Source organism: Vipera berus (assembly GCF_964194415.1).
Source record: "Vipera berus genome assembly, chromosome: 2".
Lineage (NCBI taxonomy): Eukaryota > Metazoa > Chordata > Lepidosauria > Squamata > Viperidae > Vipera > Vipera berus.
In genome coordinates this window covers 37516003-37539942 of record NC_138203.1, presented here as the reverse complement: position 1 = coordinate 37539942, position 23940 = coordinate 37516003, and the positions used below count along the sequence as shown (strand labels likewise).

At 41.2% G+C, this 23940-nt stretch overlaps 1 protein-coding gene across 1 annotated transcript in view; it reads left to right on the top strand.

Annotated features, from left to right (window-relative positions):
• Positions 1-23940, top strand: part of EDIL3 (EGF like repeats and discoidin domains 3) — a gene marked incomplete at both ends in the record, with an annotated part of 274583 nt that overhangs the window by 236827 nt on the left and 13816 nt on the right. The window contains one exon of the mRNA XM_081316932.1: positions 18504-18659. Within this exon, the coding sequence (XP_081173058.1) occupies positions 18504-18659 (156 nt within the window). The remainder of the gene's footprint in view (positions 1-18503; positions 18660-23940) is intronic.

Genomic DNA, 23940 nt, shown 5'->3' with positions numbered 1-23940 from the left:
ATGGAATATAATTAAATTATATGTGTAAATGGCTAGAACAAATAAAATTGCTACACAACCATCTGGTTTGCATATGATAAATAGAATTTAACTACTTTACATATGATAAATAGAAGTTTTTAAGGATTATTTATTTATTAAATGTATATGCTGCCCATCTCCCCAACAAGGCAACTCATATAAACAAAATATATGTTTACTTTTGGAGGCAATATTTATATTAAAGTGATTAAAAGTTAAAAGACAAAAACTATCTTTTGAAACAACTTTTTGGAAATTGGTGTTAGCAGAAATTGGTCATTATCAAAATACAGTAAAATAAATCAAAAGAATCTAGTTCAAATATGATTTACCGTATATACTTGAGTATAAGCCGACTCGAGTATAAGCCGAGACCCCCAATTTCACCCCCAAAAACTGGGAAAAGTTGTTGACTCGAGTATAAGCCGATCCGCCGTTCTGCATGCCTCGGAGGCTGGATCCGCGCTCTGCAAGCCTCTGGGATCCTGGGAGGCCTAATGCAAGCACCAGCCCGCCTGCCTCAGGTCTCCCCCACCCCCAGATACTGGGCTTCAGCACAGCTGGCTGTCTTGCCAAAGAGAAACATCTGGGAAGGAAAACCCTGTCTTACCTCTTTCCCAATTCTGCCTCTGCCCTTCCTCCTACCAAGGTGTTCTGGGACTAGTTCCCTAGCCTTTTGGAGCTTTTGGTGTTCGCCCATCAGCTGTCTACGGGGAGGCAACAAAGCTGCCTCTCTAGGCTTTGAGAAAAGGCCCCTTGCACAAAAGGCAGCTTCAGGACGAGCTTCCAAAAACCCTTTCCTTCCTTAACGCCCTCCCCACCTTCCCCCAGAAAGCCATATTTCTTTTTTTTTTATTGAAATTTTTTATTGAAGTTACAATATTATCCCCTCCCCAACCCACCCCAGAACCCCTCCCCCTCCCCCATATTTCTTCAATAACAAAAACATAAAAAGCTGGTTGGGATGTACTCGCTGATTTCCCCCCCCCCTTTTTTTAGATGCTAAAACTAAACTCTCCCTCTGCCTTCCAACCAATATCCCTTTTTAAAATCTTACCTTGGCTCCAGATGGAAGAGTAGAGGAACTAAGCTAGTAAGGAGAGAATTTTTTTCTGCAACTTTTTACTCCTGAAGTAGTAGTAGTAGTAATAGTAGTAGTAGGAATAATAATAATAAATCCCTAAAAGTTGTGCCAGAAAATGGAGGACGCTGGGTCTTTGCAAGTTTTAGCTGTCTGTCAGACTGCCTGAAAAGGGCGGCCTTCAGGCAGCCAGGCGGACAGCTAAAGCTTGCAAAGACCCAGCGTCCTCCATTTTCTGGCATAACCTTCGGAGATTACTTTAAAAAAAAACAACAAAAAAAACCTTCAGAGGAAAAACAGCTGCAGAAACATTTTGTCTCCTTGCTGGCTTGGTTCATCTACTCTTCAGCCAGGAGGGAGTCCAAGGCCTAGAGAAGGAGAGCTTTGCAGCATCCCTATGGACAGCTGATGGGCAGACAGCTGAAAGAAGCAGGCAGGCAGGGCGCGGAGGAACGGAGACCTGCAGGTCTCGGACGGCGGTGGCTTGGGAGAGGTGCGCGCGATCCCGGAAGCACCAAAGCCTCGGCCGCGCACAAGTCCTCGGTAAGTTTTTTTGTTGACTGGAGTATAAGCCGAAGTGGAATTTTTCAGCCCAAAAAGTGGGCTGAAAAATTCGGCTTATACTCAAGTATATACGGTAGACATAATGTTCTTGTTATCAGTTTCACCATGTACAATCTGATTATGTACTTCCATGATAAAGGCAACCCACTGTGCACACTGTGCACCACACAAGGTTACTGCATGAGGGAGGCACCATTAACAGGTTTTTTAAAAAAATTAATAGCACACAAACATGCATGTACATGGCTAGAATATATTAACAAGTTTTTATTGGTGTGCAAGTACACATTATCATTTATAGAATCTACTTTAAAAAATATTTTTGGCACAAGAGCACCATATATGCCAGCAGTATCCTGCCCATGGTAATCCTACAGAAAACCTATGTTTCAAAGAATGCAAAGAACTAGGAAAGGGCTAACAACTGTCTCTGTTGAACAAGTTTTTTTGAAATTTCAAGAATAATAGATAAGCCACAGTCTCAGTAGATTTCTACATGCAGTTACTAGAATATAGTCAGTCCATTGCAGTTCTCTCACAGGAAGAGTAGAGAATGGGAAAATTATAATAAATTCCAATTTGTCCCTATTGGAGAAAAATGATTGCTGCTTATAAAGTGTGTCATTTTTATGGGGCTTCTCTGGAGCTGATATGATAGAATTTCCTGTAATAGCATTTACTGATCTGTGACTCATGAATAGAGTTAATCACTTTCTGGAAAAGCCAACACATCCCTATATGTGTCGTTATTTGTTCATGTAGCAGTTTCAAATTGTACTTAGTTCCAAATCTTTCGAGAATCTTGGAAAAAACAGAAATTCAAGATTATGTAGTTTGCAGGTTAATAATCCTAAATTTGGAAGTGACTGCCAAAATAATCTAATCTAGTGTTCTCAACTTTGGCAGCTTTAAGATATGTGAACTTCAAGTAATTCCCCAAACACCATGCTGGGGTTTGAAATGCACAGATTTTAAAGTTACCAAGGCTGAGAAACACTGATCTAATTTAACCCATGCCATTGTAAGTAACCAAGAGTGGGGACAGAAAGGAATAACTAGAGGGATGTCACTACTGTCTTGTCCTAGCATCTGTTACTTTACAATACTTATCCACTTTACAATAGATGATTTCTGCCTCTGATAAAGACCTGAGTTTCCACAGCGCATACTATCAGGAGCTTCTTTTCTTATGTTTAATTGATATATTGTTGGCCTTGTCCTGAAATATAGAGAAAAACATATAGTGCAAGTAAGGAGATATTTTCCTAAAAACTAGTTATTTGGCAATTGTAATATATGTGCAGTTGCGAAGACTTAATATAAACAAATGATATTTTAATCTTAAACAAGGCAGCAATACTACTATTTAATATATGGTTCCCTAGAGCCTGAGGAATGAACTCTGCTAACAGATTGGCTATCAAAGTGAACACAACTAGCTTAGAGATAGCACTTCATTAAATATTGAATATAGTCCAGGTAAACAATAATATAATAGTTCAAAATGAATCATAGCCTATGCAGTTATGAAAAGTTGACATAGATTTATAATAAAATATACAGGTGCTGTAATTTACTAGTTTTCATTCCAACAATTTTCATTCCAACACACACATAATTTTCTCCCCAAGGGACTTTATATAGAGTTTATTTTGTTTTCTATCAAAAATAATTGAAGTTAAACTCTTAAATAAGATTCTTTCTAAATAATTTAAGATAAAAGGATCTCTAAACTCTAAACTCTGCTGGATCTGGCCAAGAATGTATCCAGTCCAGTAACCTTCTCCTACATCCTAAGTCTCTCCCCTAAGAAGAGTTTCACTACCTCCTTCTCCTGTATATTTTATTTTAATTTTCCAGTTTTCTACCAGGAGAGCAACATACAGTGCTATTTCCAGTTAATGAACCTACCAGTGATAGCTAGATCTCCTTAATTCTGTTGTAAAGTAGATTTTATGACTTAAAAATCAGTCTCTCCTTCCCATTTTTTGTTGTTGTTGTTGTTGTTGTTGTTGTTGTTGTTGTTGTTGTTGTTGTAGAGCTCTTAAAAACTTTGGCCAACCCTCCTTTCATCATTCCTTCCTTCTTTTCTTTAAGACTTCTGAGTTGGCCTAATAAACCTATTTGCATCAAAAAGGTATTGCTCTAATGTAGCAATATTTTTCAACCTAATGGCGTAGGGAAAACTTTTTGCTAATAATTTTAATAGCAATTATAAGTGACATTAATGAAGCCATGACATTCAAAGTGCTTCTTGTTTAAATTCATAACAAGGAGCTCTTAATTAATATTTAAGGGATTTTAAAAATGGAAAAGCTTTCAACATTCTAATAGCAGGTGCTTTAGCTTTTTAGAAGAACAAATCCTATGTGTTATCCAGAGCAGGTTGGGTAACTTTTCTCTGCTAAGGGCCATATCCTTTCAAGGTTAATGACATGAGTGTCACATGCCAAGAGTAGAAATCTTGAAGGAAATGGAAGATTGTGTGCCTGTCTTATGATAGCTCTTTCTTTTGCTCTCTAGTTTTCTCCTCTTCCTTCTCCTTTGTTCTTCTGAGGACTCTTATCTGTCTTAAGCAGAGGAGGATATATATGTTAAATTAGAGCAAGGTGTGTTTATGACTCTGACTCATACTTTATAAAAGAGAATATGCATTTTATTTGAGTGTGTACTGGGAGGGAATAGACTTGATTATTTTTTAATATCATTGATGTTATATCACCATATTCAACAATGTAATATTGATCTTTGATATATATCTGATCATAGTTCAATTACTATGAATTATGTGTTTCAGAAACAGGCTAGGATCTTGAGAAATTAGTATTTTAATGTCTCCCTATTGATTGATAAAGAAAATGGTACAACAAATGCAGGTAGACACCTCTCAATCTTTTGTTTGAATTCAGAAACATCGAATGGTGAAATCTTTGAATGGGAATGATATAAAACATATGTTCAATGTAAAATTAATGCTTACTCAACATATGAAATAAGACTAAAAATAAAAGAGAAAAACCTTGAAAGATAAAGAGAAACATTTATGGGCACAGATGGTTATATACCAATCTACAGGTTTGTAGAGAAAAACACAGGGGGAAAAATGAATTAACTACTATAATATCTCAACAGACAGATTTCATGCTAACATACTTACAACAGAGATACTGGTGGACCAGTGGGCTAATGCCTCCTTAAGTAACACCAGCTGCCTGCAATTAGTGCAGGTTCACGTCCCACCAGGCTCAAGGTTGACTCAGCCTTCCATCCTTCCGAGGTAGGTAAAATGAGGACCCAGATTGTTGGGGGCAATTAAGCTGACTTTGTAATAATGCCGCTTGGGGGGCGGCGAAAGCCCTAATAAGCAGGCATATACATAGAATGAAGGCTATTACTAAGCACATTGGTTTGTGCTTAGATTGTAAGCTGCCCTGAGTCTTCAGAGAAGGGCGGGATATAAATGGGATTAAAATAAAAATAAATAAATAAAATGGCAAAAGTCCTGGTAAGACCTTGGCTAATAATTGTAAATGAAAGAATGATAGGACAATGATTCCAATTATTAAAAATGAAGGTGATAAAATGTATAAAACATCAATGGATATAAACTGTCAACTTTTAAAATTGTATTCAGAAATATTTAGTAAACCAGAAAATGTATCAAATGAATATATAGAGCCCTTTTAAAATAAAATTAATCTACTGCTTTTAGATAAAATATAAAAATAACTTTTGTTTACTTCACTATCTGAGGTAAAGATTAAGCAAATAATTTTAAAAGTAGCAAGTGGTAAAACACCAGGTTTAGAAGGGCTGCCTATTGAGTTCTATAAAATATTTATAGATCTTTTGGTGCCAAAATTTTGCCACCTGCAAAAAGAGATGTTTGATAAGGGAATTTTATCACCAGCATTTAATGAGACCTATATTAAAGTTATACTAAAAGCAAGTAAAGATAGCACCCAATGTGCTTATTATCATCCAATCTCATTTATTAATATTGATACAGAGATTTTAACAGCAGTATTAGCAACGGATTACAGCAAATGATAACATTTGTTATTAAGAATGGTCCAGTAGGACTACTAAAAAGTAGGCAAGCAGCAGATAATATTATATTAGTTGTAAATCTAAAGGACTAGAATAAGTAAAAAGTTAAATTTCTAATTTTCTCATTAGATGTTGAAACACCATTTAACAAAATACACAAAGAATACATGCTTGCTGCACTAAATGTAATATATGTATGTATAAATGTTATTAATAAGTTAAAAGCGTTAAACTCTATGAGGTAACTCCTCTGACAGGAGAACACGCAGGAACCTTTGTTGTTGTTAGCTGCGAAGTCGTGTCCGACCCATCGCGACCCTATGGACAACATTCCTCCAGGCCTTTCTGTCCTCTACCATCTTCTGGAGTCCATTTAAGCTCACGCCTACTGCTTCAGTGACTCCATCCAGCCACCTCATTCTCTGTCGTCCCCTTCTTCTATTGCCCTCGATCTTTCCCAGCATTAGGCTTTTCTCCAGTGAGTCCTTCCTTCTCATTAGGTGGCCAAAGTATTTGAGTTTTAGCTTCAGGATCTGGCCTTCTAAAGAGCAGTCAGGATTGATCTCCTCTAGGACTGACCGGTTTGATCGCCTTGCAGTCCAAGGGACTCGCAGGAGTCTTCTCCAGCACCATAGTTCAAAGGCCTCAATTCTTTGGCGCTCAGCCTTTCTTATGGTCCAACTTTCACTGCCATACATTGCAACTGGGAAGACCATAGCCTTGACTATACGCACTTTTGTTGACAGGGTGATGTCTCTGCTTTTTAGTGTGCTGTCTAGATTTGTCATGGCTTTCCTCCCCAGGAGCAAGCGTCTTTTAATTTCTTGGCTACAGTCCCCATCTGCAGTGATCTTGGAGCCCAGGAAAATAAAATCTGTCACTACCTCCATTTCTTCCCCATCTATTTGCCAGGAATTGAGAGGGCCAGATGCCATGATCTTGGTTTTCTTAATGTTAAGTTTCAACCCAAGTTTTGCACTCTCCTTCTTCACCCGCAACAAGAGGCTCTTTAGTTCTTCTTCACTTTCTGCCATTAGAGTGGTATCATCTGCGTATCTTAGGTTGTTGATATTTCTTCCGGCAATCTTAATTCCAACTTTTGATTCATCTAGCCCTGCCTTTCTCATGATGTGCTCTGCATATAAGTTAAATAGGCAGGGCGACAGTATACAGCCTTGCCGGACTCCTTTCCCAATTTTGAACCAATCAGTGGTTCCGTGTCCAGTTCTCACTGTTGCTTCTTGGCCCGCATATAGGTTTCTCAAGAGACAAATAAGATGGTCTGGTACTCCCATCTCTTTAAGAACTTGCCACAGTTTGTTATGATCCACACAATCAAAGGCTTTAGCATAGTCAATGAAGCAGAAGTAGATGTTTTTCTGGAACTCCCTAGCTTTCTCCATGATCCAGCGTATGTTGGCAATTTGATCTCTAGTTCCTCTGCCTCTTCGAAATCCTGCCTGTACTTCTGGTAGTTCTCGATCCACATACTGCTGAAGTCTAGCTTGTAGGATTTTAAGCATGACTTTACTAGCATGAGAAATGAGTGCAATGGTGCGATAGTTGACAGCCTTGACAGCTGTCAAAGTTCCCCGCCAGAGCGCAGGTGCAGCCATTTGACAGCTCGCGGCTGTCATAACACAGAAGCCGTTTAACCACGTGGAGAGAAGAGCTGTCAAAGACGCGGCGGCGATGATTGGACAACGAGACGCGGCGCCAAAAGACAAGAACCTGATTGGTCTAACCTGACAGCAGCCGGCTATAAAAGCCGGACAAGTTGTACCCTTCTTTGCCTTGTTCCTAATAAATCCCAGTTAGCCAACCTGTCGTCCTTGTGTGGTCCTTCGGCCACTTCAATGGCGACGAAGGTGGGATCGCTCCGGAGCTGAAGTCACGGCCGAGGAAGGGAATTCCCGGCCAAAGAGCAGTCACTGGAAGTTTTAACTTCCGAACGGAGTGAGACCTAGGACCGGACGACATGGCCAACTTCGGGCGTGTGAGGGAATTTGACACCCGCCATCCGGAGCGATGGCAGTCACACCTGGGGCAGGTCGAGGGCTTCCTCCTCGTCAGCAAAATTACCGACGACCGAGCAAAGGCCGCAGCCCTCCTGTACATCAGCGGGCCCCCGGTATACGACGACGCCGTCGGGCTGTTCAGCCCAGTGCCCATCACTGAAGTCTCCTACGCGGACCTGGTCGACCAGCTCAACAAACACTACATGCCGGCCCGCTCAAAGCTGTATTGGCGAGTACAATTCGCCCAAAAGAAGCAGCGGCCGGATGAGCCCGTGAACGATTTTATCGCAGGGGTCCGGCACGCTGCCTGCAACTGCAGCTTCCCAGATTTGGAAGACCGCATCCGGGACCAAGTGGTGATAGGTTTAAGGGACAAACGCCTCCAGAAAAAACTCACATCGAAGCGCGATATGAGCCTAGCCGAACTTACCCGAGAAATAATGGCCTACGAAGACAACCATCGGAAAAAATCGACCACGACTACACCAGAAAGTCATGCAACCGTATACCAAGAAAACGCAACCTTCAGCGATGACAACGAGTCCGTAGACTTCACCGATGGGGACGCCCTACAACTCAGGATGGAGCGACGACAACACTGAAGGAACGACGCCTCAGACCGCCAAAAACCCAGAAACCCCCTGCCACCACAACACGATCAACGGCCCACCTGTGCCAGCTGCGGGGGCAACCATGCCAGGGGCAGCTGCCGGTTCCGAAACGCAAAATGCCACAATTGCGGTAAAACCGGCCACATCAAGCCTGTATGCCGAAGCCGTCCCTGCGACAACGTGCACGAACTGGAGGCCAACCCCCCAGGTAGGAACACCACCCACGACAACAAGGGAGGAACACCGGGGGGCCTAGTGGAAACCATAGACAAGGTACACAGTTTAAGCCCAAAAGTAAAAATTAAGGTAAAAATACAAGGAGTCACCTGCAACATGGAGGTCGACTCCGGGTCTGCAGTCTCCCTAATATCGTTTAAAACGTATCAGGAAATCTGCCAACAGAGTAACAGGGAAATCCCTCTTAAAAAAACCCAGGTCCACCTAGCAGACTTCCAAAAAACCCCCATTCCACTAGAAGGAAAGGCTAAGGTCACAGTTGAATACAAAAAAATTAAGGGACCCCTAGAATTCCTAGTGACTCCAGGGAACCGCACCAATTTAATTGGGCTGAACTGGTTCAGCCCCCTGGGCATTGCCATTACCGGGGTAAACTTAGTGCAGGCCGCAAGCCTCGAAGCCGTCTGCAACAAGTATGCAGACGTCTTTGACAGCTCGCTAGGAGAATACACCGGCCCTCCCATCTCCCTAAAATTAAATCCAACCATCCAACCCATTAAGATAAGGGCCAGGAGGGTTCCATTCGCCCTCAAAGAAAAAATTGAGGACGAACTGGAACGCCTCGTAAAACTAGGGGTACTGGAACCTACCAAAGGGGGAAGCTGGGAAACCCCAATAGTCACCCCGGTAAAGCCTAACGGGGAAATTAGACTATGCGCTGACTATAAAGCGACCCTTAACCTAGCTCTAAGCCCCCATGCTTACCCGGTTCCAGCGGTGAGAGACGTCCTCGCTTCCATCTGCTCCGGCGCCATCTTCGCCAAACTTGACCTCACGCAGGCGTACTTGCAATTGCCTGTAACCAATGAAACCGCGGAAGCCCAAACAATTGTCACGCACCGCGGGGCTTTCAAAGTAAAAAGACTTCAGTTTGGCATTTTGGCAGCCCCGGGGATCTTCCAAGGTATCATGGAGAAAACCTTAAAGGGAATACCCGGGGTCTGCCCATACTTCGACGATGTCCTCATCGCCGGAGAAAACGAAGCAAACTTAGCTGACAGACTGTCAGCTGTGCTGGACCGGCTCAGGAAAGCCGGTCTCAAATTAAAACGAGAAAAGTGCTCCATCGGAGTCACTTCCACAGAATTCCTAGGCTATCAAATAGATGCCCAAGGCATCCACCCCACTACAGAAAAATTAAAGGCTATTCAAACAGCCCCCAGTCCAAAAAATAAGCAAGAACTCCAAGCCTTTTTGGGGTTGCTAAACTTCTATCACGTGTTCCTGCCACACAAAGCCACTATAGCAGAACCTCTCCACAGGCTTTTGGACAAGGGCACCGCCTGGTCTTGGACCAGGACGCACGAAAATAGTTTTCAGTCACTGAAAAACATTATCTGTAACAGCTCAACTGTCACACTCTTTAGAGAAGACATACCAGTGTGCATCGCTTGCGATGCCTCACCCTACGGAATCGGGGTGGTACTAAGCCACCTGTATAGGGACGGCACCCAAAGACCCATAGCCTTCTATTCCCGCACACTTTCCAAAGCTGAAAGGAACTACGCGCAGATCGACAGAGAAGCTCTAGCAATAGTCGCAGGGGTAAAAAAGTTCCACGACTATCTCTACGGAAGACCCTTCACCATATTTACCGATCACAAGCCCCTTCTGGGAATATTCACATGGGACAAAACAACCCCCCAAATTCTATCTCCCAGAATTTTGCGCTGGTCTACCTTCTTGTCAGCGTATTCATACAAATTAATACACAAACCAGGGAAAGAATTGGGACACGCAGATTGCCTTAGCAGACTTCCCATTCAAACCAATGACACAGACCCAGCTCCTGCAGGACTCATACTAGCAATATCCCAACTACCAGACTGCCCCCTCTCCGCTAAAATCATAGCCAAAAATTCAGCCAAGGACAAGGTTCTAAGCAGGGTTCTCAGGTGGACAACCACGGGGTGGTCAGCCAAATGCCCAGAACCACAATTTCAACCATTCTATAATAGACAACATGAAATGTCATCACACATGGGATGCCTTTTATGGGGAAACAGGGTAGTAATACCGAATAAAAACATAGCACAAACACTAGACACCCTCCACGAAGGACATCCAGGCATAGTTAAAATGAAAGCACTAGCCAGGAGTTATGTATGGTGGCCAGGGATAGACAAGGATATAGAAAGACATGTGGTAGGATGCTATCCCTGCCAAGCAACAAAAAGTGAACCACCCCAGGCCCCAGTGCACAGATGGGAGACAACAAAAAACCCATGGTCACGCATACACTTAGATTTCGCGGGACCAATCCAGGGCCAGAGTTTTCTATTAATAGTTGACAGCTACTCAAAATGGCTAGAAGTACTTCCCCTTAAGAAAGCCACATCAGGAGCCACCATACAAGCCCTTAGGAAGGTCTTCGCCACCCATGGCCTTCCAGACATCATAGTCTCAGATAACGGACCACAATTCACTTCTCGTGAATTTCAGATGTTCGCTATGAGGAACTCTATTAGACTGGTCACTTCAGAGCCGTTCCACCCATCGACGAACGGGATGGCTGAAATCATGGTGCGCTCAACCAAAGAAGCATTAAAAAAGTTTGTAAAGGGGGACTGGCAGCGGCGTCTCAGCCAGTTCCTCATGGCACAACACACCACACCTTGCACGGCAACCGGCAAAACACCAGCGGAACTAAGGTGGGGAAGGAAGCTGATAACGCGTCTCGACAGACTGCACCCCGACACTTATATATCAGAACCGGATCACCCCCCCCACCCCGCACATTCAAACCAGGGCAAATGGTCTGGGCACGATCATATACTTCCAACAACAAATGGGTCCAAGGGACAGTCTTACAGCAAACAGGACCCATTTCCTATTTAATACACACGACAACGGACGGCAACTTGCGGCGACACGTAGACCAGCTCAGACCAAGACAACCGGAACACATACCACACCACCCAGACTTTCCTCCTACAAACAGCCAACCCCCACCCCCCGTGGACATACTACCTGCACCACCGCAGGAGGAAGGGGAACAAGAAAATGTACCTCCCCTGGAACACGGAAACGCACCACCCCCACGACGATCTACCCGGAACAGAAGAGCACCAGCGTACTTACAGGACTATGAATGGGCTGGCACTAACAACCAACAACAAGAGGGAAGAAACAATCCAGGGGAGGGGTAAGGGGTGTAATATATGTATGTATAAATGTTATTAATAAGTTAAAAGCGTTAAACTCTATGAGGTAACTCCTCTGACAGGAGAACACGCGGGAACCTTGACAGCTGTCGCGGCGGCGATGATTGGACAATGAGACGCGGCGCCAAAAGACAAGAACTTGATTGGTCTAACCTGACAGCAGCCGGCTATAAAAGCCGGACAAGTTGTACCCTTCTTTGCCTTGTTCCTAATAAATCCCAGTTAGCCAACCTGTCGTCCTTGTGTGGTCCTTCGGCCACTTCACTAAATAAATTTGGATTTCTTTTGGACACTACCTGTAATGTCTGCAGCGGGTTCCTGGTAAAGAGGACAGCAGGCTTATATGATCAGCTGTTTATTGCCTCCACAGGAACAAACAAGTATGTTTTGAACCCCCTTATATAGTGGTGCCGGCGAGCCTCTGGCCAATCCCTGCTCGCGGATTCTCCCGCCGTTTCAGTGTAAGCCAATCCGCGTTGACCGTGTGCGCAGCTGTCAGTTTCAGCTGTCATTGGTAGCCGCGTGTGGAGCTGTCAGCGGTAGCCGCGTGTGGAGCTGTCAGCTGTCAAAAAGCTGTCAATTGCGTTTCTTTAAGTTTAACAGTGTTTAACTCACATATATTACACTACCACTGTTGAGAAAATTGCACTGGTTGCCAGTTGCTTCCAGGTGTAATTCAAAGTGTGGGTTGTCTTCTTTAAAGGTCTACGTGGATTTCTGTGGAGCCAGCTTTTCCCAGCAATTTCTTCTCATCCAGTTAGAACCCATCAAACCCACCTCTGAGGAGGTTTTATCATTGGGGACCACAAGAGTATACCTCCTTCATCACTACCCCTCTCTTTTTTAGCACAGCCCTCTAATTGAGTTCAGTTCAGCATCAATATTGCTGTTAATCAGGAACTAAACTTTGCTTTTCAGGAAGACTTTATAGTTTGATAAAGAGCTTCACATCCTGAAATAGGCATTATTTATAACTAAGAATATTATTTATCAGCAAACACTGTTTAGAGACATTTATAATTAAGTGAACTGTAAGACTAAGTAAGCAAACACACATGTATTTATTTGCTTATTTATAAAAATTAGAAACTGGGCACCTATACTACATAAAATGACTACATTTAATTAAAACAAGCAACAATTAATTTAAAAATTGAAAATAATTATACTGCAATTTAAATGAGAATATTTTATTTACAAAGGACTCAGACATGAAGAGATAAAACCTGATTGTTTTCTTATCATTTTAATGGTTTATAAACAGCACTAATTATTGTGAATTGCATATGTATGAAGTACAGTTATTTAAATTGATCAACCTCTCATTAAAACTGTAGGGAATATTAAGAAACTTATTTAAAAAAATTCTGATGTCCTGATAGAATTGGTAATGACCAGAATTGCTAGATTTGTACTCAGTAATGGGAAAATATCCTGCAGTTTTGTTTAACAATCTCTTGACAAACAAATCTGTTAAGAATGTCAATCTGCTTTCAAACTGCAAGCTTTCCCAGTACAAATTTTATGAGAGACAATTCTCTGTCACATGGATGGAGGCAGTATCTTAACTCCGTTCTCTATTTGGGAGACAAACACTATTTTGTCTTTTTAAAATGAAGGCAGAACTGCTGGGCTGAGACTGAGAAAAGGGGGGAAATAACAGAGACTAGGAATAAACCTTGGAATTTCTATTTTAAAAAAGTCCAAGTAAAATTAAAAAAAAGGAACAGAAACTTCACATACTAATCCTGAAGAAATAAGTTGTGAGTTTAGAAATGAATTTACAATAAAAACAGAGAGAGATCTAAGAATCCTACTGGATAATCAGTTATGAGCCTGTAGTGTGCTACAGCTATCAAAAAAGCCAATGCAGTCCTAGGCTGCATCAACAGAGAGAGAGCAACAAGATCACATGAAGTGATAGTACCACTTTACACTACACCAGTGAGATCATACTTGGAATACTGCATCCAATTATGATCACCACGATGCCAAAAAAAAGATGTTAAGACTCTAGAAATGGTGCAGAGAAGCAACGAAGTTGATTAGGGGACAGGAGGCCAAAGCAAATAATGAATGGTTGTGGCAACTGAGTATGTCTAGTCTAATGAAAAGAAGAACTAGGGGTGATAAGATAAAGGTTTTCCAAGGGCTGTCATAGAGAGCAGGGGGTAGACCTATTTTCCAAAGAATCCTAGGGCAGGGCAAGAAGTAATAAATGGAAGTTCATCAAAGAGAGATCCAACCTAGAATTAAGGAAAAAATTCCTATCAATTAATCAGTGGAATGGCTTGCCTCTAGAAGTTGTGGATGCTCCATCACTGGAGGCTTTTAAGAACAGATTGGAGAGCCATTTGTCCAGAATGATATAGGGTCTCCTGCTTGAGCAGGGGTTAGACTAGAACACTTCAAAGCCCCCTTCCAACTCTATTATTCTGTATTTTGATATTTATTTCTCTGTGGTAAGCAAGTCTTCTGTGGGGTCCTTGGTGCTTTCTGAGCTTGTTTTTTTTTTCTTGTAGATGTTTCACTACCAAACTAGGTAACATCATGAATGTCAGAAGAGAGTGGGGTTTGCTCTGAGTTTCCCATCTTTTATTTCTTCACATAAACTCAGTTTTGAATGAATATTTCAGGTTTGTTGTTGTTAGCTGCGAAGTCGTGTCCGACCCATCGCGACCCTATGGACAACATTCCTCCAGGCCTTCCTGTCCTCTACCATCTTCTGGAGTCCATTTAAGCTCACGCCTACTGCTTCAGTGACTCCATCCAGCCACCTCATTCTCTGTCGTCCCCTTCTTCTATTGCCCTCGATCTTTCCCAGCATTAGGCTCTTCTCCAGTGAGTCCTTCCTTCTCATTAGGTGGCCAAAGTACTTGAGTTTTAGCTTCAGGATCTGGCCTTCTAAAGAGCAGTCAGGATTGATCTCCTCTAGGACTGACCGGTTTGATCGCCTTGCGGTCCAAGGGACTCGCAGGAGTCTTCTCCAGCACCACAGTTCAAAGGCCTCAATTCTTTGGCGCTCAGCCTTTCTTATGGTCCAACTTTCACTGCCATATGTTGCAACTGGGAAGACCATAGCCTTGACTATACGCACTTTTGTTGACAGGGTGATGTCTCTGCTTTTTAGTGTGCTGTCTAGATTTGCCATGGCTTTCCTCCCCAGGAGCAAGCGTCTTTTAATTTCTTGGCTACAGTCCCCATCTGCAGTGATCTTGGAGCCCAGGAAAATAAAATCTGTCACTACCTCCATTTCTTCCCCATCTATTTGCCAGGAATTGAGAGGGCCAGATGCCATGATCTTGGTTTTCTTAATGTTAAGTTTCAACCCAAGTTTTGCACTCTCCTTCTTCACCTGCAACAAGAGGCTCTTTAGTTCTTCTTCACTTTCTGCCATTAGAGTGGTATCATCTGCGTATCTTAGGTTGTTGATATTTCTTCCGGCAATCTTAATTCCAACTTTTGATTCATCTAGCCCTGCCTTTCTCATGATGTGCTCTGCATATAAGTTAAATAGGCAGGGCGACAGTATACAGCCTTGCCGGACTCCTTTCCCAATTTTGAACCAATCAGTGGTTCCGTGTCCAGTTCTCACTGTTGCTTCTTGGCCCGCATATAGGTTTCTCAAGAGACAAATAAGATGGTCTGGTACTCCCATCTCTTTAAGAACTTGCCACAGTTTGTTATGATCCACACAATCAAAGGCTTTAGCATAGTCAATGAAGCAGAAGTAGATGTTTTTCTGGAACTCCCTAGCTTTCTCCATGATCCAGCGTATGTTGGCAATTTGATCTCTAGTTCCTCTGCCTCTTCGAAATCCTGCCTGCACTTCTGGTAGTTCTCGATCCACATACTGCTGAAGTCTAGCTTGTAGGATTTTAAGCATGACTTTACTAGCATGAGAAATGAGTGCAATGGTGCGATAGTTTGAACATTCTTTGGCACTGCCTTTCTTTGGAATTGGAATGTAAACTGATCTTTTCCAATCCTGTGGCCATTGTTGAGTTTTCCAAATTTGCTGGCAAATTGAGTGTAGCACTTTTACTGCATTGTCTTTTAAGATTTTGAATAGCTCAGCTGGAATACTGTCACTTCCACTAGCTTTGTTGTTGCTCAGCTTTTCTAAGGCCCACTTCACTTCACATTCTAGGATGTCTGGCTCGAGGTCAGTGACCACCTCATTGTGATTATCAGGGACGTTAAGCTCATTCTTGTATAGTTCTTCTGTGTAATTTTGCCACCTCTTCTTAATCTCTTCTGCCTCTGTTAGGTCCCTGCCATTTTGGTCCTTTATCATGCCCATTTTTGCATTAAACGTTCCCTTCATTTCTCCAATTTTCTTGAAAAGATCTCTGGTCCTCCCTATTCTATTATTTTCTTCTATTTCTTTGCACTGTTCATTTAAGAAGGCATTCTTATCTCTTCTAGCTATTCTCTGGAATTCTGCATTCAATTGGGTGTATCTTTCTTTTTCTCCCTTGCCTTTCGCTTCCCTCCTTTCCTCAGCTATTTGCAAAGCTTCCTCAGACAGCCATTTTGCTTTCTTGCATTTCTTTTTCTTTGGGATGGTTTTGGTTGCTACCTGTTGTACAATGTCGCGAACCTCTGTCCATAGTTCTTCAGGCACTCTGTCTATCAGATCTAATTCCTTAAATCTATTTGTCACCTCTACTGTATATTCAACAGGGATATGATTTAGTTCATACCTGAGTGGCCTAGTGCTTTTCCCTACTTTCTTCAGTTTAAGCCTAAACTTTGCAAGGAGAAGCTCATGGTCTGAGCCACAGTCAGCTCCTGGTCTTGTTTTTACTGACTGTATAGAGCTTCTCCATCTTTGGCTGCAGAGCATATAGTCAATCTGATTTCTGTGTTGACCATCTGGTGATGTCCATGTGTAGAGCCGTCTCTTGGGTTGTTGGAAAAGAGTGTTTGCTATGACCATTGTATTCTCTTGACAGAATTCTATCAGCCTGTGCCCTGCTTCATTTTGCACTCCAAGGCCAAACTTGCCTGTTATTCCAGTTATCTTTTGGCTTCCTACTTTAGCATTCCAATCCCCCATGATGATAAGAACATCATTTTTTGGTGTTAGTTCTATAAGGTGCTGTAGTGCTTCATAGAACTGGTCAATTTCATCCTCTTCAGCACTGGTGGTTGGGGCATAGACCTGGACTACTGTGATATTGAATGGTTTGCCTTGGATTCGAACTGAGATCATTCTGTCATTTTGAGGATTGTATCCCAGTATTGCTTTTCCTACTCTTTTATTGACTATGAAGGCTACTCCATTTCTTCTGAAGGATTCTTGCCCACAGTAGTATACCTGATGGTCATCTGAATTAAATTCACCCATTCCTGTCCATTTTAGTTCGCTGATACCTAAGATGTCAATGTTCAGTCTTGTCATCTCTTGTTTGACCACGTCCAGTTTTCCTTGATTCATGGATCTTACATTCCAGGTTCCTATGGAGAAAAAATCTTTACAGCATCGGACTTTCCTTTCACCACCAGACATATCCACAGCTGAGCGTCCTTTCGGCTTTGGCCCAGTCGCTTCATTCTTTCTGGCGCTACTAGTACTAGCCCTCTGCTCTTCCCCAGTAGCATATTGGACACCTTCCGACCTGAGGGGCTCATCTTCCAGCGTCATATCGTTTTGCCTTTTGGTACTGTCCATAGGGTTTTCATGGCAAAGATACTGGAGTGGTTTGCCATTTCCTTCTCCAGTGGATCACGTTTTGTCAGAACTCTCTGCTATGACCTGTCCGTCTTGGGTGGCCCTGCACGGCATAGCTCATAGCTTCATTGAATTACGCAAGCCCCTTCGCCACGACAAGGCAGTAATCCATGAAGGGGATTTCAGGTTATGCACAAGTAAATAATTTTATTTGTTCCATATCTTCCTTCTTCAAAGGGATTGTTGACATTTTGATATCTAAAATTAAAAGTGTTATTACAATTTTTATTTTCCTTTTTCAAAAGATAAATTTTGCTTTTTTATATCTTGTGAGATTGATCTACCTCCAAAGGAAACGCTGAAACTACTAGTTGCATAGTCAGGAAACACTGCTATATTTCACTCATTTCATTTTAATCACTAGAAAAACAGCATATGGTACAAGAGAACCATTTTAAAAAAACCACCAGGTTTAAAGGGATTTACCAGGTGAGGCTCTCCCTGCAATATATATGGTAGCAGTAGGAACTACCAAGTTACAAATCAAAGCAGTAGGCTGGGCCAGAATGTGAAGACACAAAGATCCTTGAGAAAAGGAAGTTTTAAATCACTAGCCTTCGTGGCCAAAATCTTGCAATAATGTTAATATTTAAAATACTAATTCCTTTTGTAAGAATTAATTTCAAAAAGGTTGTAAAAATGTTTATATAGAGAACAGCATGACAAAAATGCAAACAACTATTAAAGGAAATGGATCAAAAATGCAACTTGAAGGATTTTTTTCCCCATTTTGTATCCAGGAAATAGAAGTAACTGAATTTTTACTTGTTTTATATTAAAATTTTATCCATCTTGCATAATAAAAAATTTTGTAGGTATTTCCTCTTCACTATTTATGTGAAGGGGAAAAATTGATTGGGGAAAGAAAAGGTATTCATTCCATTAACTGAAATTATTAACACATTTTGTTGACTTCTATCAGTCAGCTCTTTCATAATCTGATAAACATTTTAAGTTTTTTTTAAAGGTCTGGGAACTCAAGTTATTCTAACCTATGTTTTATTTCGCTTTGATTTATAGATTGATCTTCTTGTCCCTACAAAAGTGACTGGTATTATTACTCAAGGAGCTAAAGATTTTGGTCATGTTCAGTTTGTGGGTTCCTATAAACTCGCCTATAGCAATGATGGAGAACACTGGACCATATATCAGGATGAAAAGCAAAAAAAAGATAAGGTAACAAGGTGGTTGATATTTGGAATATACAGCAGGCATTGATGTAGCATTTTTCAACCCTGACATTCTCCAAGCTAGTAAGCTGCAGGTTAATGTATGCTGTGTGGTTTTATGGGATGTGCATGTTGAGGTTTCATGGTTAAAGGTCAATGCAAAATAAAATAAAAATTAATATAAATATAATGACATTTGCTCATATTTTAATATTAATGTGGGTAAAGTGTCAAATTTAAATGAATAATAAAAACTGCTAAATGAAAAGCCTTTACTAAACTTTTCTTTTCAATGTGATAAAATAGTGGTCAGAACATAAAAATATATACTGAAGTAAATAATGTATATAATGGTTTTGAAAAGTATTTCTCAAACTATTCACACATCATCTGGAAGAATTCATATAATATGAAATAATTTGTATTTTATTTATTTGTTTATTTACTTATTGAATTTATATAGCCAGTCATCTCTTTTGCATGTGACTCTGGGTGGCATACCCAATGAAATCACAAATTAGACAATCAACATAATTCAATCATGAAGATTCAGTAAAAGCAGTTAAAAAAACCATTCACCTTCTAATGTAGTCCCAATCTCTTAGGTCAGAAGTCCCCAATATTTTTGAGATAATGAATAGATGCCTCATAAAATGGGTGTGATCCAAATGCTGCATGACAAACTGGAAAAATTCTTCCATGCCTCTTCCCCTAGTTTCTCTACGTTTTCCTCCGAACCTTAGATTTTTGTTTAATAGTTTAGGAGCTTTGAACACTTTGTGATCTAGTGGACATAATTTCATCACAAGTGTCAGTATCTACTTGAGTTCTTATAACTGTTGGTGTTTATTTTCAGTTATATACTTTGCCTTCCATCAGCCTCTTTCTTCATTGTTTTCCTTTTTAAAAAAAGTATTAGGTTCTTCTTCAGTGATTTTTGCCACATTTTGTTTCCAAAATATTACATTTTATTTTTAGTTCTTGCAGTGAACACTCTTTTTTATTTCATCTAGTACTGAATTATTTGTTCTTCTTGTAGTCCAAAGTATTTTCAACTGTTTTCTTTTCCAGCCTACTATTCACAGAAATCAATTTTTCTTTGTTTAGCCTTTCTGATGATCCAGCTTTCATAGCCATGTCTAATAACTGAGAAAACCATGGCATTGGCAATACCTACTTTTCTTGTCAGTGTGATATATTTTCCTTTAATGTCCACAAACTCTTTGCCCTTTTTGTAAACACCTGGACACATTCTAAATTACATAATGAACTTTGATGACCTCTTCATTCTTCTGCTGAAAGATTGCTTACATGGTTGTGAGACCCAGAGGAATTTTTGTAAATAAAAGTAATGTAAGAAGCTGGTGCTTTGCTGTTTTCTGTATCAGTATATCTCAAAGAACATAATATTATTTTTTAAAAAAATATATAATTCAAAGAATCTGTTTTTTAAAAAAGCGTTGACACAGTCCTACTCATTAAAAGCTGCTCAAGGTCAGGAAACAAGAAAGCACGGCTGGATACCAGGAATGCTGCTGATTGTAGTAAATTAGAATAACAGAATTTTGATAGCCTGGCCAGGTTTGTCTGTGTCTCCTTATGCTACATTAGAGTTGGGTTTTGGTTTTTTGTTTTGTTTTGTTTTGGTTTTTTGGTACCATGGATCTTCTTGAAGTCTGGTCATACCTATGAGCACTTTATCAGGAAAAAACCGGTCAGTCCTAGAGGAGATCAACCCTGACTGCTCTTTAGAAGGCCAGATCCTGAAGCTAAAACTCAAATACTTTGGCCACCTAATGAGAAGGAAGGACTCACTGGAGAAGAGCCCAATGCTGGGAAAGATCGAGGGCAATAGAAGAAGGGTACGACAGAGAATGAGGTGGCTGGATGGAGTCACTGAAGCAGTAGGCGTGAGCTTAAATGGACTCCAGAAGATGGTAGCGGACAGGAAGGCCTGGAGGAATGTTGTCCATAGGGTCACGATGGGTCGGACACGACTTCGCAGCTAACAACAACAACAATGCATATAATAAAATACATAGATACATACTGAAATCAGTTATTACCCAATACGGTTATCAAAATATTTAAAAATAACAAGTATATAATATAGGTGTTTATTAATAACCAGACAATATTTTAGGATATAATAATTTTAGATATAATTACAATTCTATAATAGTTTTAGAGATTTATTAAGTCAACATTAGAGTCTAGAGGCGATAAATTATCTTGTCTACATATGTTATTGAATAAAAAGCTAGAGAGGAGAGAGGGAGAGAGAACTGATACTGTTTTGGCTGAACTTCAGTTGCACACTTTCCAGTGGAAGCAATGTAAATATAAGTGTATGTAACACCTGCTGTTTCAGACTGCTAGGTTTTCATGTTTAAATTGTTACTCGGCTCCCCAGGGAATACAGACTAGTGAATCTGCTAAAAGATACTGTTAGAATGTTGTTTTTCTTGTTCATTTAAAGTGGTTTGAAAACAGAATACACATGAATACTGTTTTTATGCCTGCATGGAGTGGAAATTGCTGAAATTGTTGAAACTATGTTGGGGAAAAATATATTTTAGAAGAAAAACACTGAGTTAAATGGTGATCTTGCTTTTCTCAACTAGAGGTCAGTAGATCACTGCAGTTTCAGGGCTTGAAAATGGTACCATATGAGGTAAACGAATCTTTTTAAAGATCTACTGCAGTTTGTGATTTGAGAGGAAAATAATCATGGCACATCACATGAAATAAATTCTTATTATTGCAAATCTTTTCCCAGTGTTCTTGGGATGTAGCAAACAGAGAATGAATGTGCTGGACTCAACACAATGTATTATGTACAGGGGATGTACAGTGGTGGGATTCAGCCAGTTTGCATCACTTCAGCAGAACCGGTTGCTAATTTACTTCTTCCCTTTCTTTACACATGGGAAGTTTGACAAGTTTGTTATCCACAAGATTTATTTTTTATCCCTTTCAGCAGTTCTAAAATAACCTGATTTGACTTTAACCCTTTCAGATACCACATATTGATATTTAGAATCAAATTGAAACCAGGATTTGGAAATATAAGGCAATGATAGGAAAGTCAGAAATGCCTGCAATTTTATAACGTGTTAATATAGAAGCACTGATATCTCTTTCACTTTTCCTTTAAAAATCTCAAAATATGTACTGTGGGAGTTTCAGGTAGACTTTAATACAAGTAATTTATAGTATGTAGTATTATAGTATCATGTGCCAGATGTGCACTTATTTAAAACCCAAATGTACAGTACATGTACTATCATGCGCTTAAAAAAATCCAAATATAGCAAGTATGGTCGCATTTGGCAAACATAGTAGCATTGCCCTGGCAGAGTATCGTCATGCAGAATTTCAGACAAATCCAGCGCAATTTTAGTGCCAAATATTTGGATTTTTTTAAGTGCATGATAGTACATGTACTGTCTATTTTGGGTTTTAAATAAGTGTTATATTATTTAACTCTCCGCTCCCACCCTGACATACAGCTATGGGAAATAATGTAAATATTTGGACAAGATGCAGATCTGGCATATGAGATCATAAAAACACCCATCAAATACTCAGAAAAAAGACCAAAACATTTTTCATCCCAGTATGCAGGATATAAATAATGGGTATGAGTCTCACAAAAGCAGACTTGGCAATAGTAAAACCAATTAAGAAGAGATGTCATGAGTCCCCTTCATTAGATGTGTTCAGTGAAGATTGGACAGTCATCTGTCTGGGGTGATCTAGTTTGAATTCTTCCATTGAGTATAGACTTGGACATGATGGACCAAACAGTCTCATCCAATTCTAATAGTAGTCTCAGTTTTACAGCAGGAGTATACAGTATAAAAATATTACCAAAAAAATCAATAAAGCAGTCTGTTAGTAAAGCTAGTGCAGCATTGTTTCTTAATTCCATACTACTACTAATAGATTAAGGATGGGTAAATCAAGAGTTCATCTGTATTTCATCCATTTTGCCACCATAAATTTCCTCTGTTGTATATATTGCCCATGGGGGGGGGGAGAGAAGCTTTGTTCTGTTGGAGATCATTGTTCACGAAAGCCCAGCCGAAGGTCATATTCGGAGGGGGGGTGTAGGAACAACAGGCTAGCACCGTTTCGCGGTGTGGAGCCTTTCCCCCCCCCAGAGAAGTAGAAGCGGCAGCGGCAGCAGCCGGGCGGCCTGTAGCTTGCCACCGATCAGCTGGTGCTCAGGATCAGCTGTTAGGCGCTGTGCTGATTGCTCGCTCTCCCTGCCTTGGGCGTTGTGGAAGCTTTTCAGATTGAGATGACTTCGGCAGCCTAGGATCCTGCTGCGGACCTCTGGATGGATCATCAGGCGCCTGAACTCGGTTGGAGGGCGCCGTCTGCAGCCGTGTGGATCTCTCTGTTCCTGTCTGTTGCTCCTGGCCTTTCCGCTTATAAAATGGCTGCGGATTCCCGTCTCGGCGTGGAGGCTATGGGAGAGACTTTTCTGTCTCCTTTTTCTCAGAGGACGATGGAGATTTGGCTGCTTGAACCTGAGCATCTGACATTTATAACTGAGCTCCCTGCAGCCCTAGAAATGGATTTGTGTGCTGGATGGTCTGCTTGCTACTTTCTAAGATGGACTGGATGCTGGAACAGGATTTGGGACATTTTTCCCCTGTTCCCGTGACCTCCCTATGATGTTCCGGAAGGAGGCTAGGACAGGCCGTGGTGAGAGGGCGGCTCTGGACTGGCTATCAATCCCCTGCTGGTGTGAGAGACTAGCAAGGTGGACTTTTGCTTCCCCAGCAACGCTGCCCTTATCCATCCCAGGCTGGATTTCATGGCTAGGTGAGAGGACAGTCATGAGCTCTTGTCTGGACCGGCTCAGGTGAGAGCAGAGCCGGATTGGCAGACTGCTGGATGAAGACACGTTCCGGACTTAACGTTCTTTACATCTGAACTAACATCCCATCAGCTTAATAACTTCTGACCCCATTTGTGAACAATGGCTCATATAGACAGTTCCATCTCATGGCTCGTTTACAATACTCTGGATCGGACTTGTGCGCCCTCAGAGGGGTTTCTCCCTCCTGGATACGGCCAGCCTTCTTTTCTAACATTCCCCTTGATGACGGACCCAACTGCTGGGGCTCCGAGAGGTGGCTGGGCTTAATTAGGGGCCTCGAGTGGAGACGTACTAAGAGGCCCCTGATAAAAATTTTAGCCGGTTATTTTAAAAGGTTAGGGAGGGGGAGGGAGGGGAGGGGAGGGAGGGAATCTTTAACCGGCACTCAGTCTGG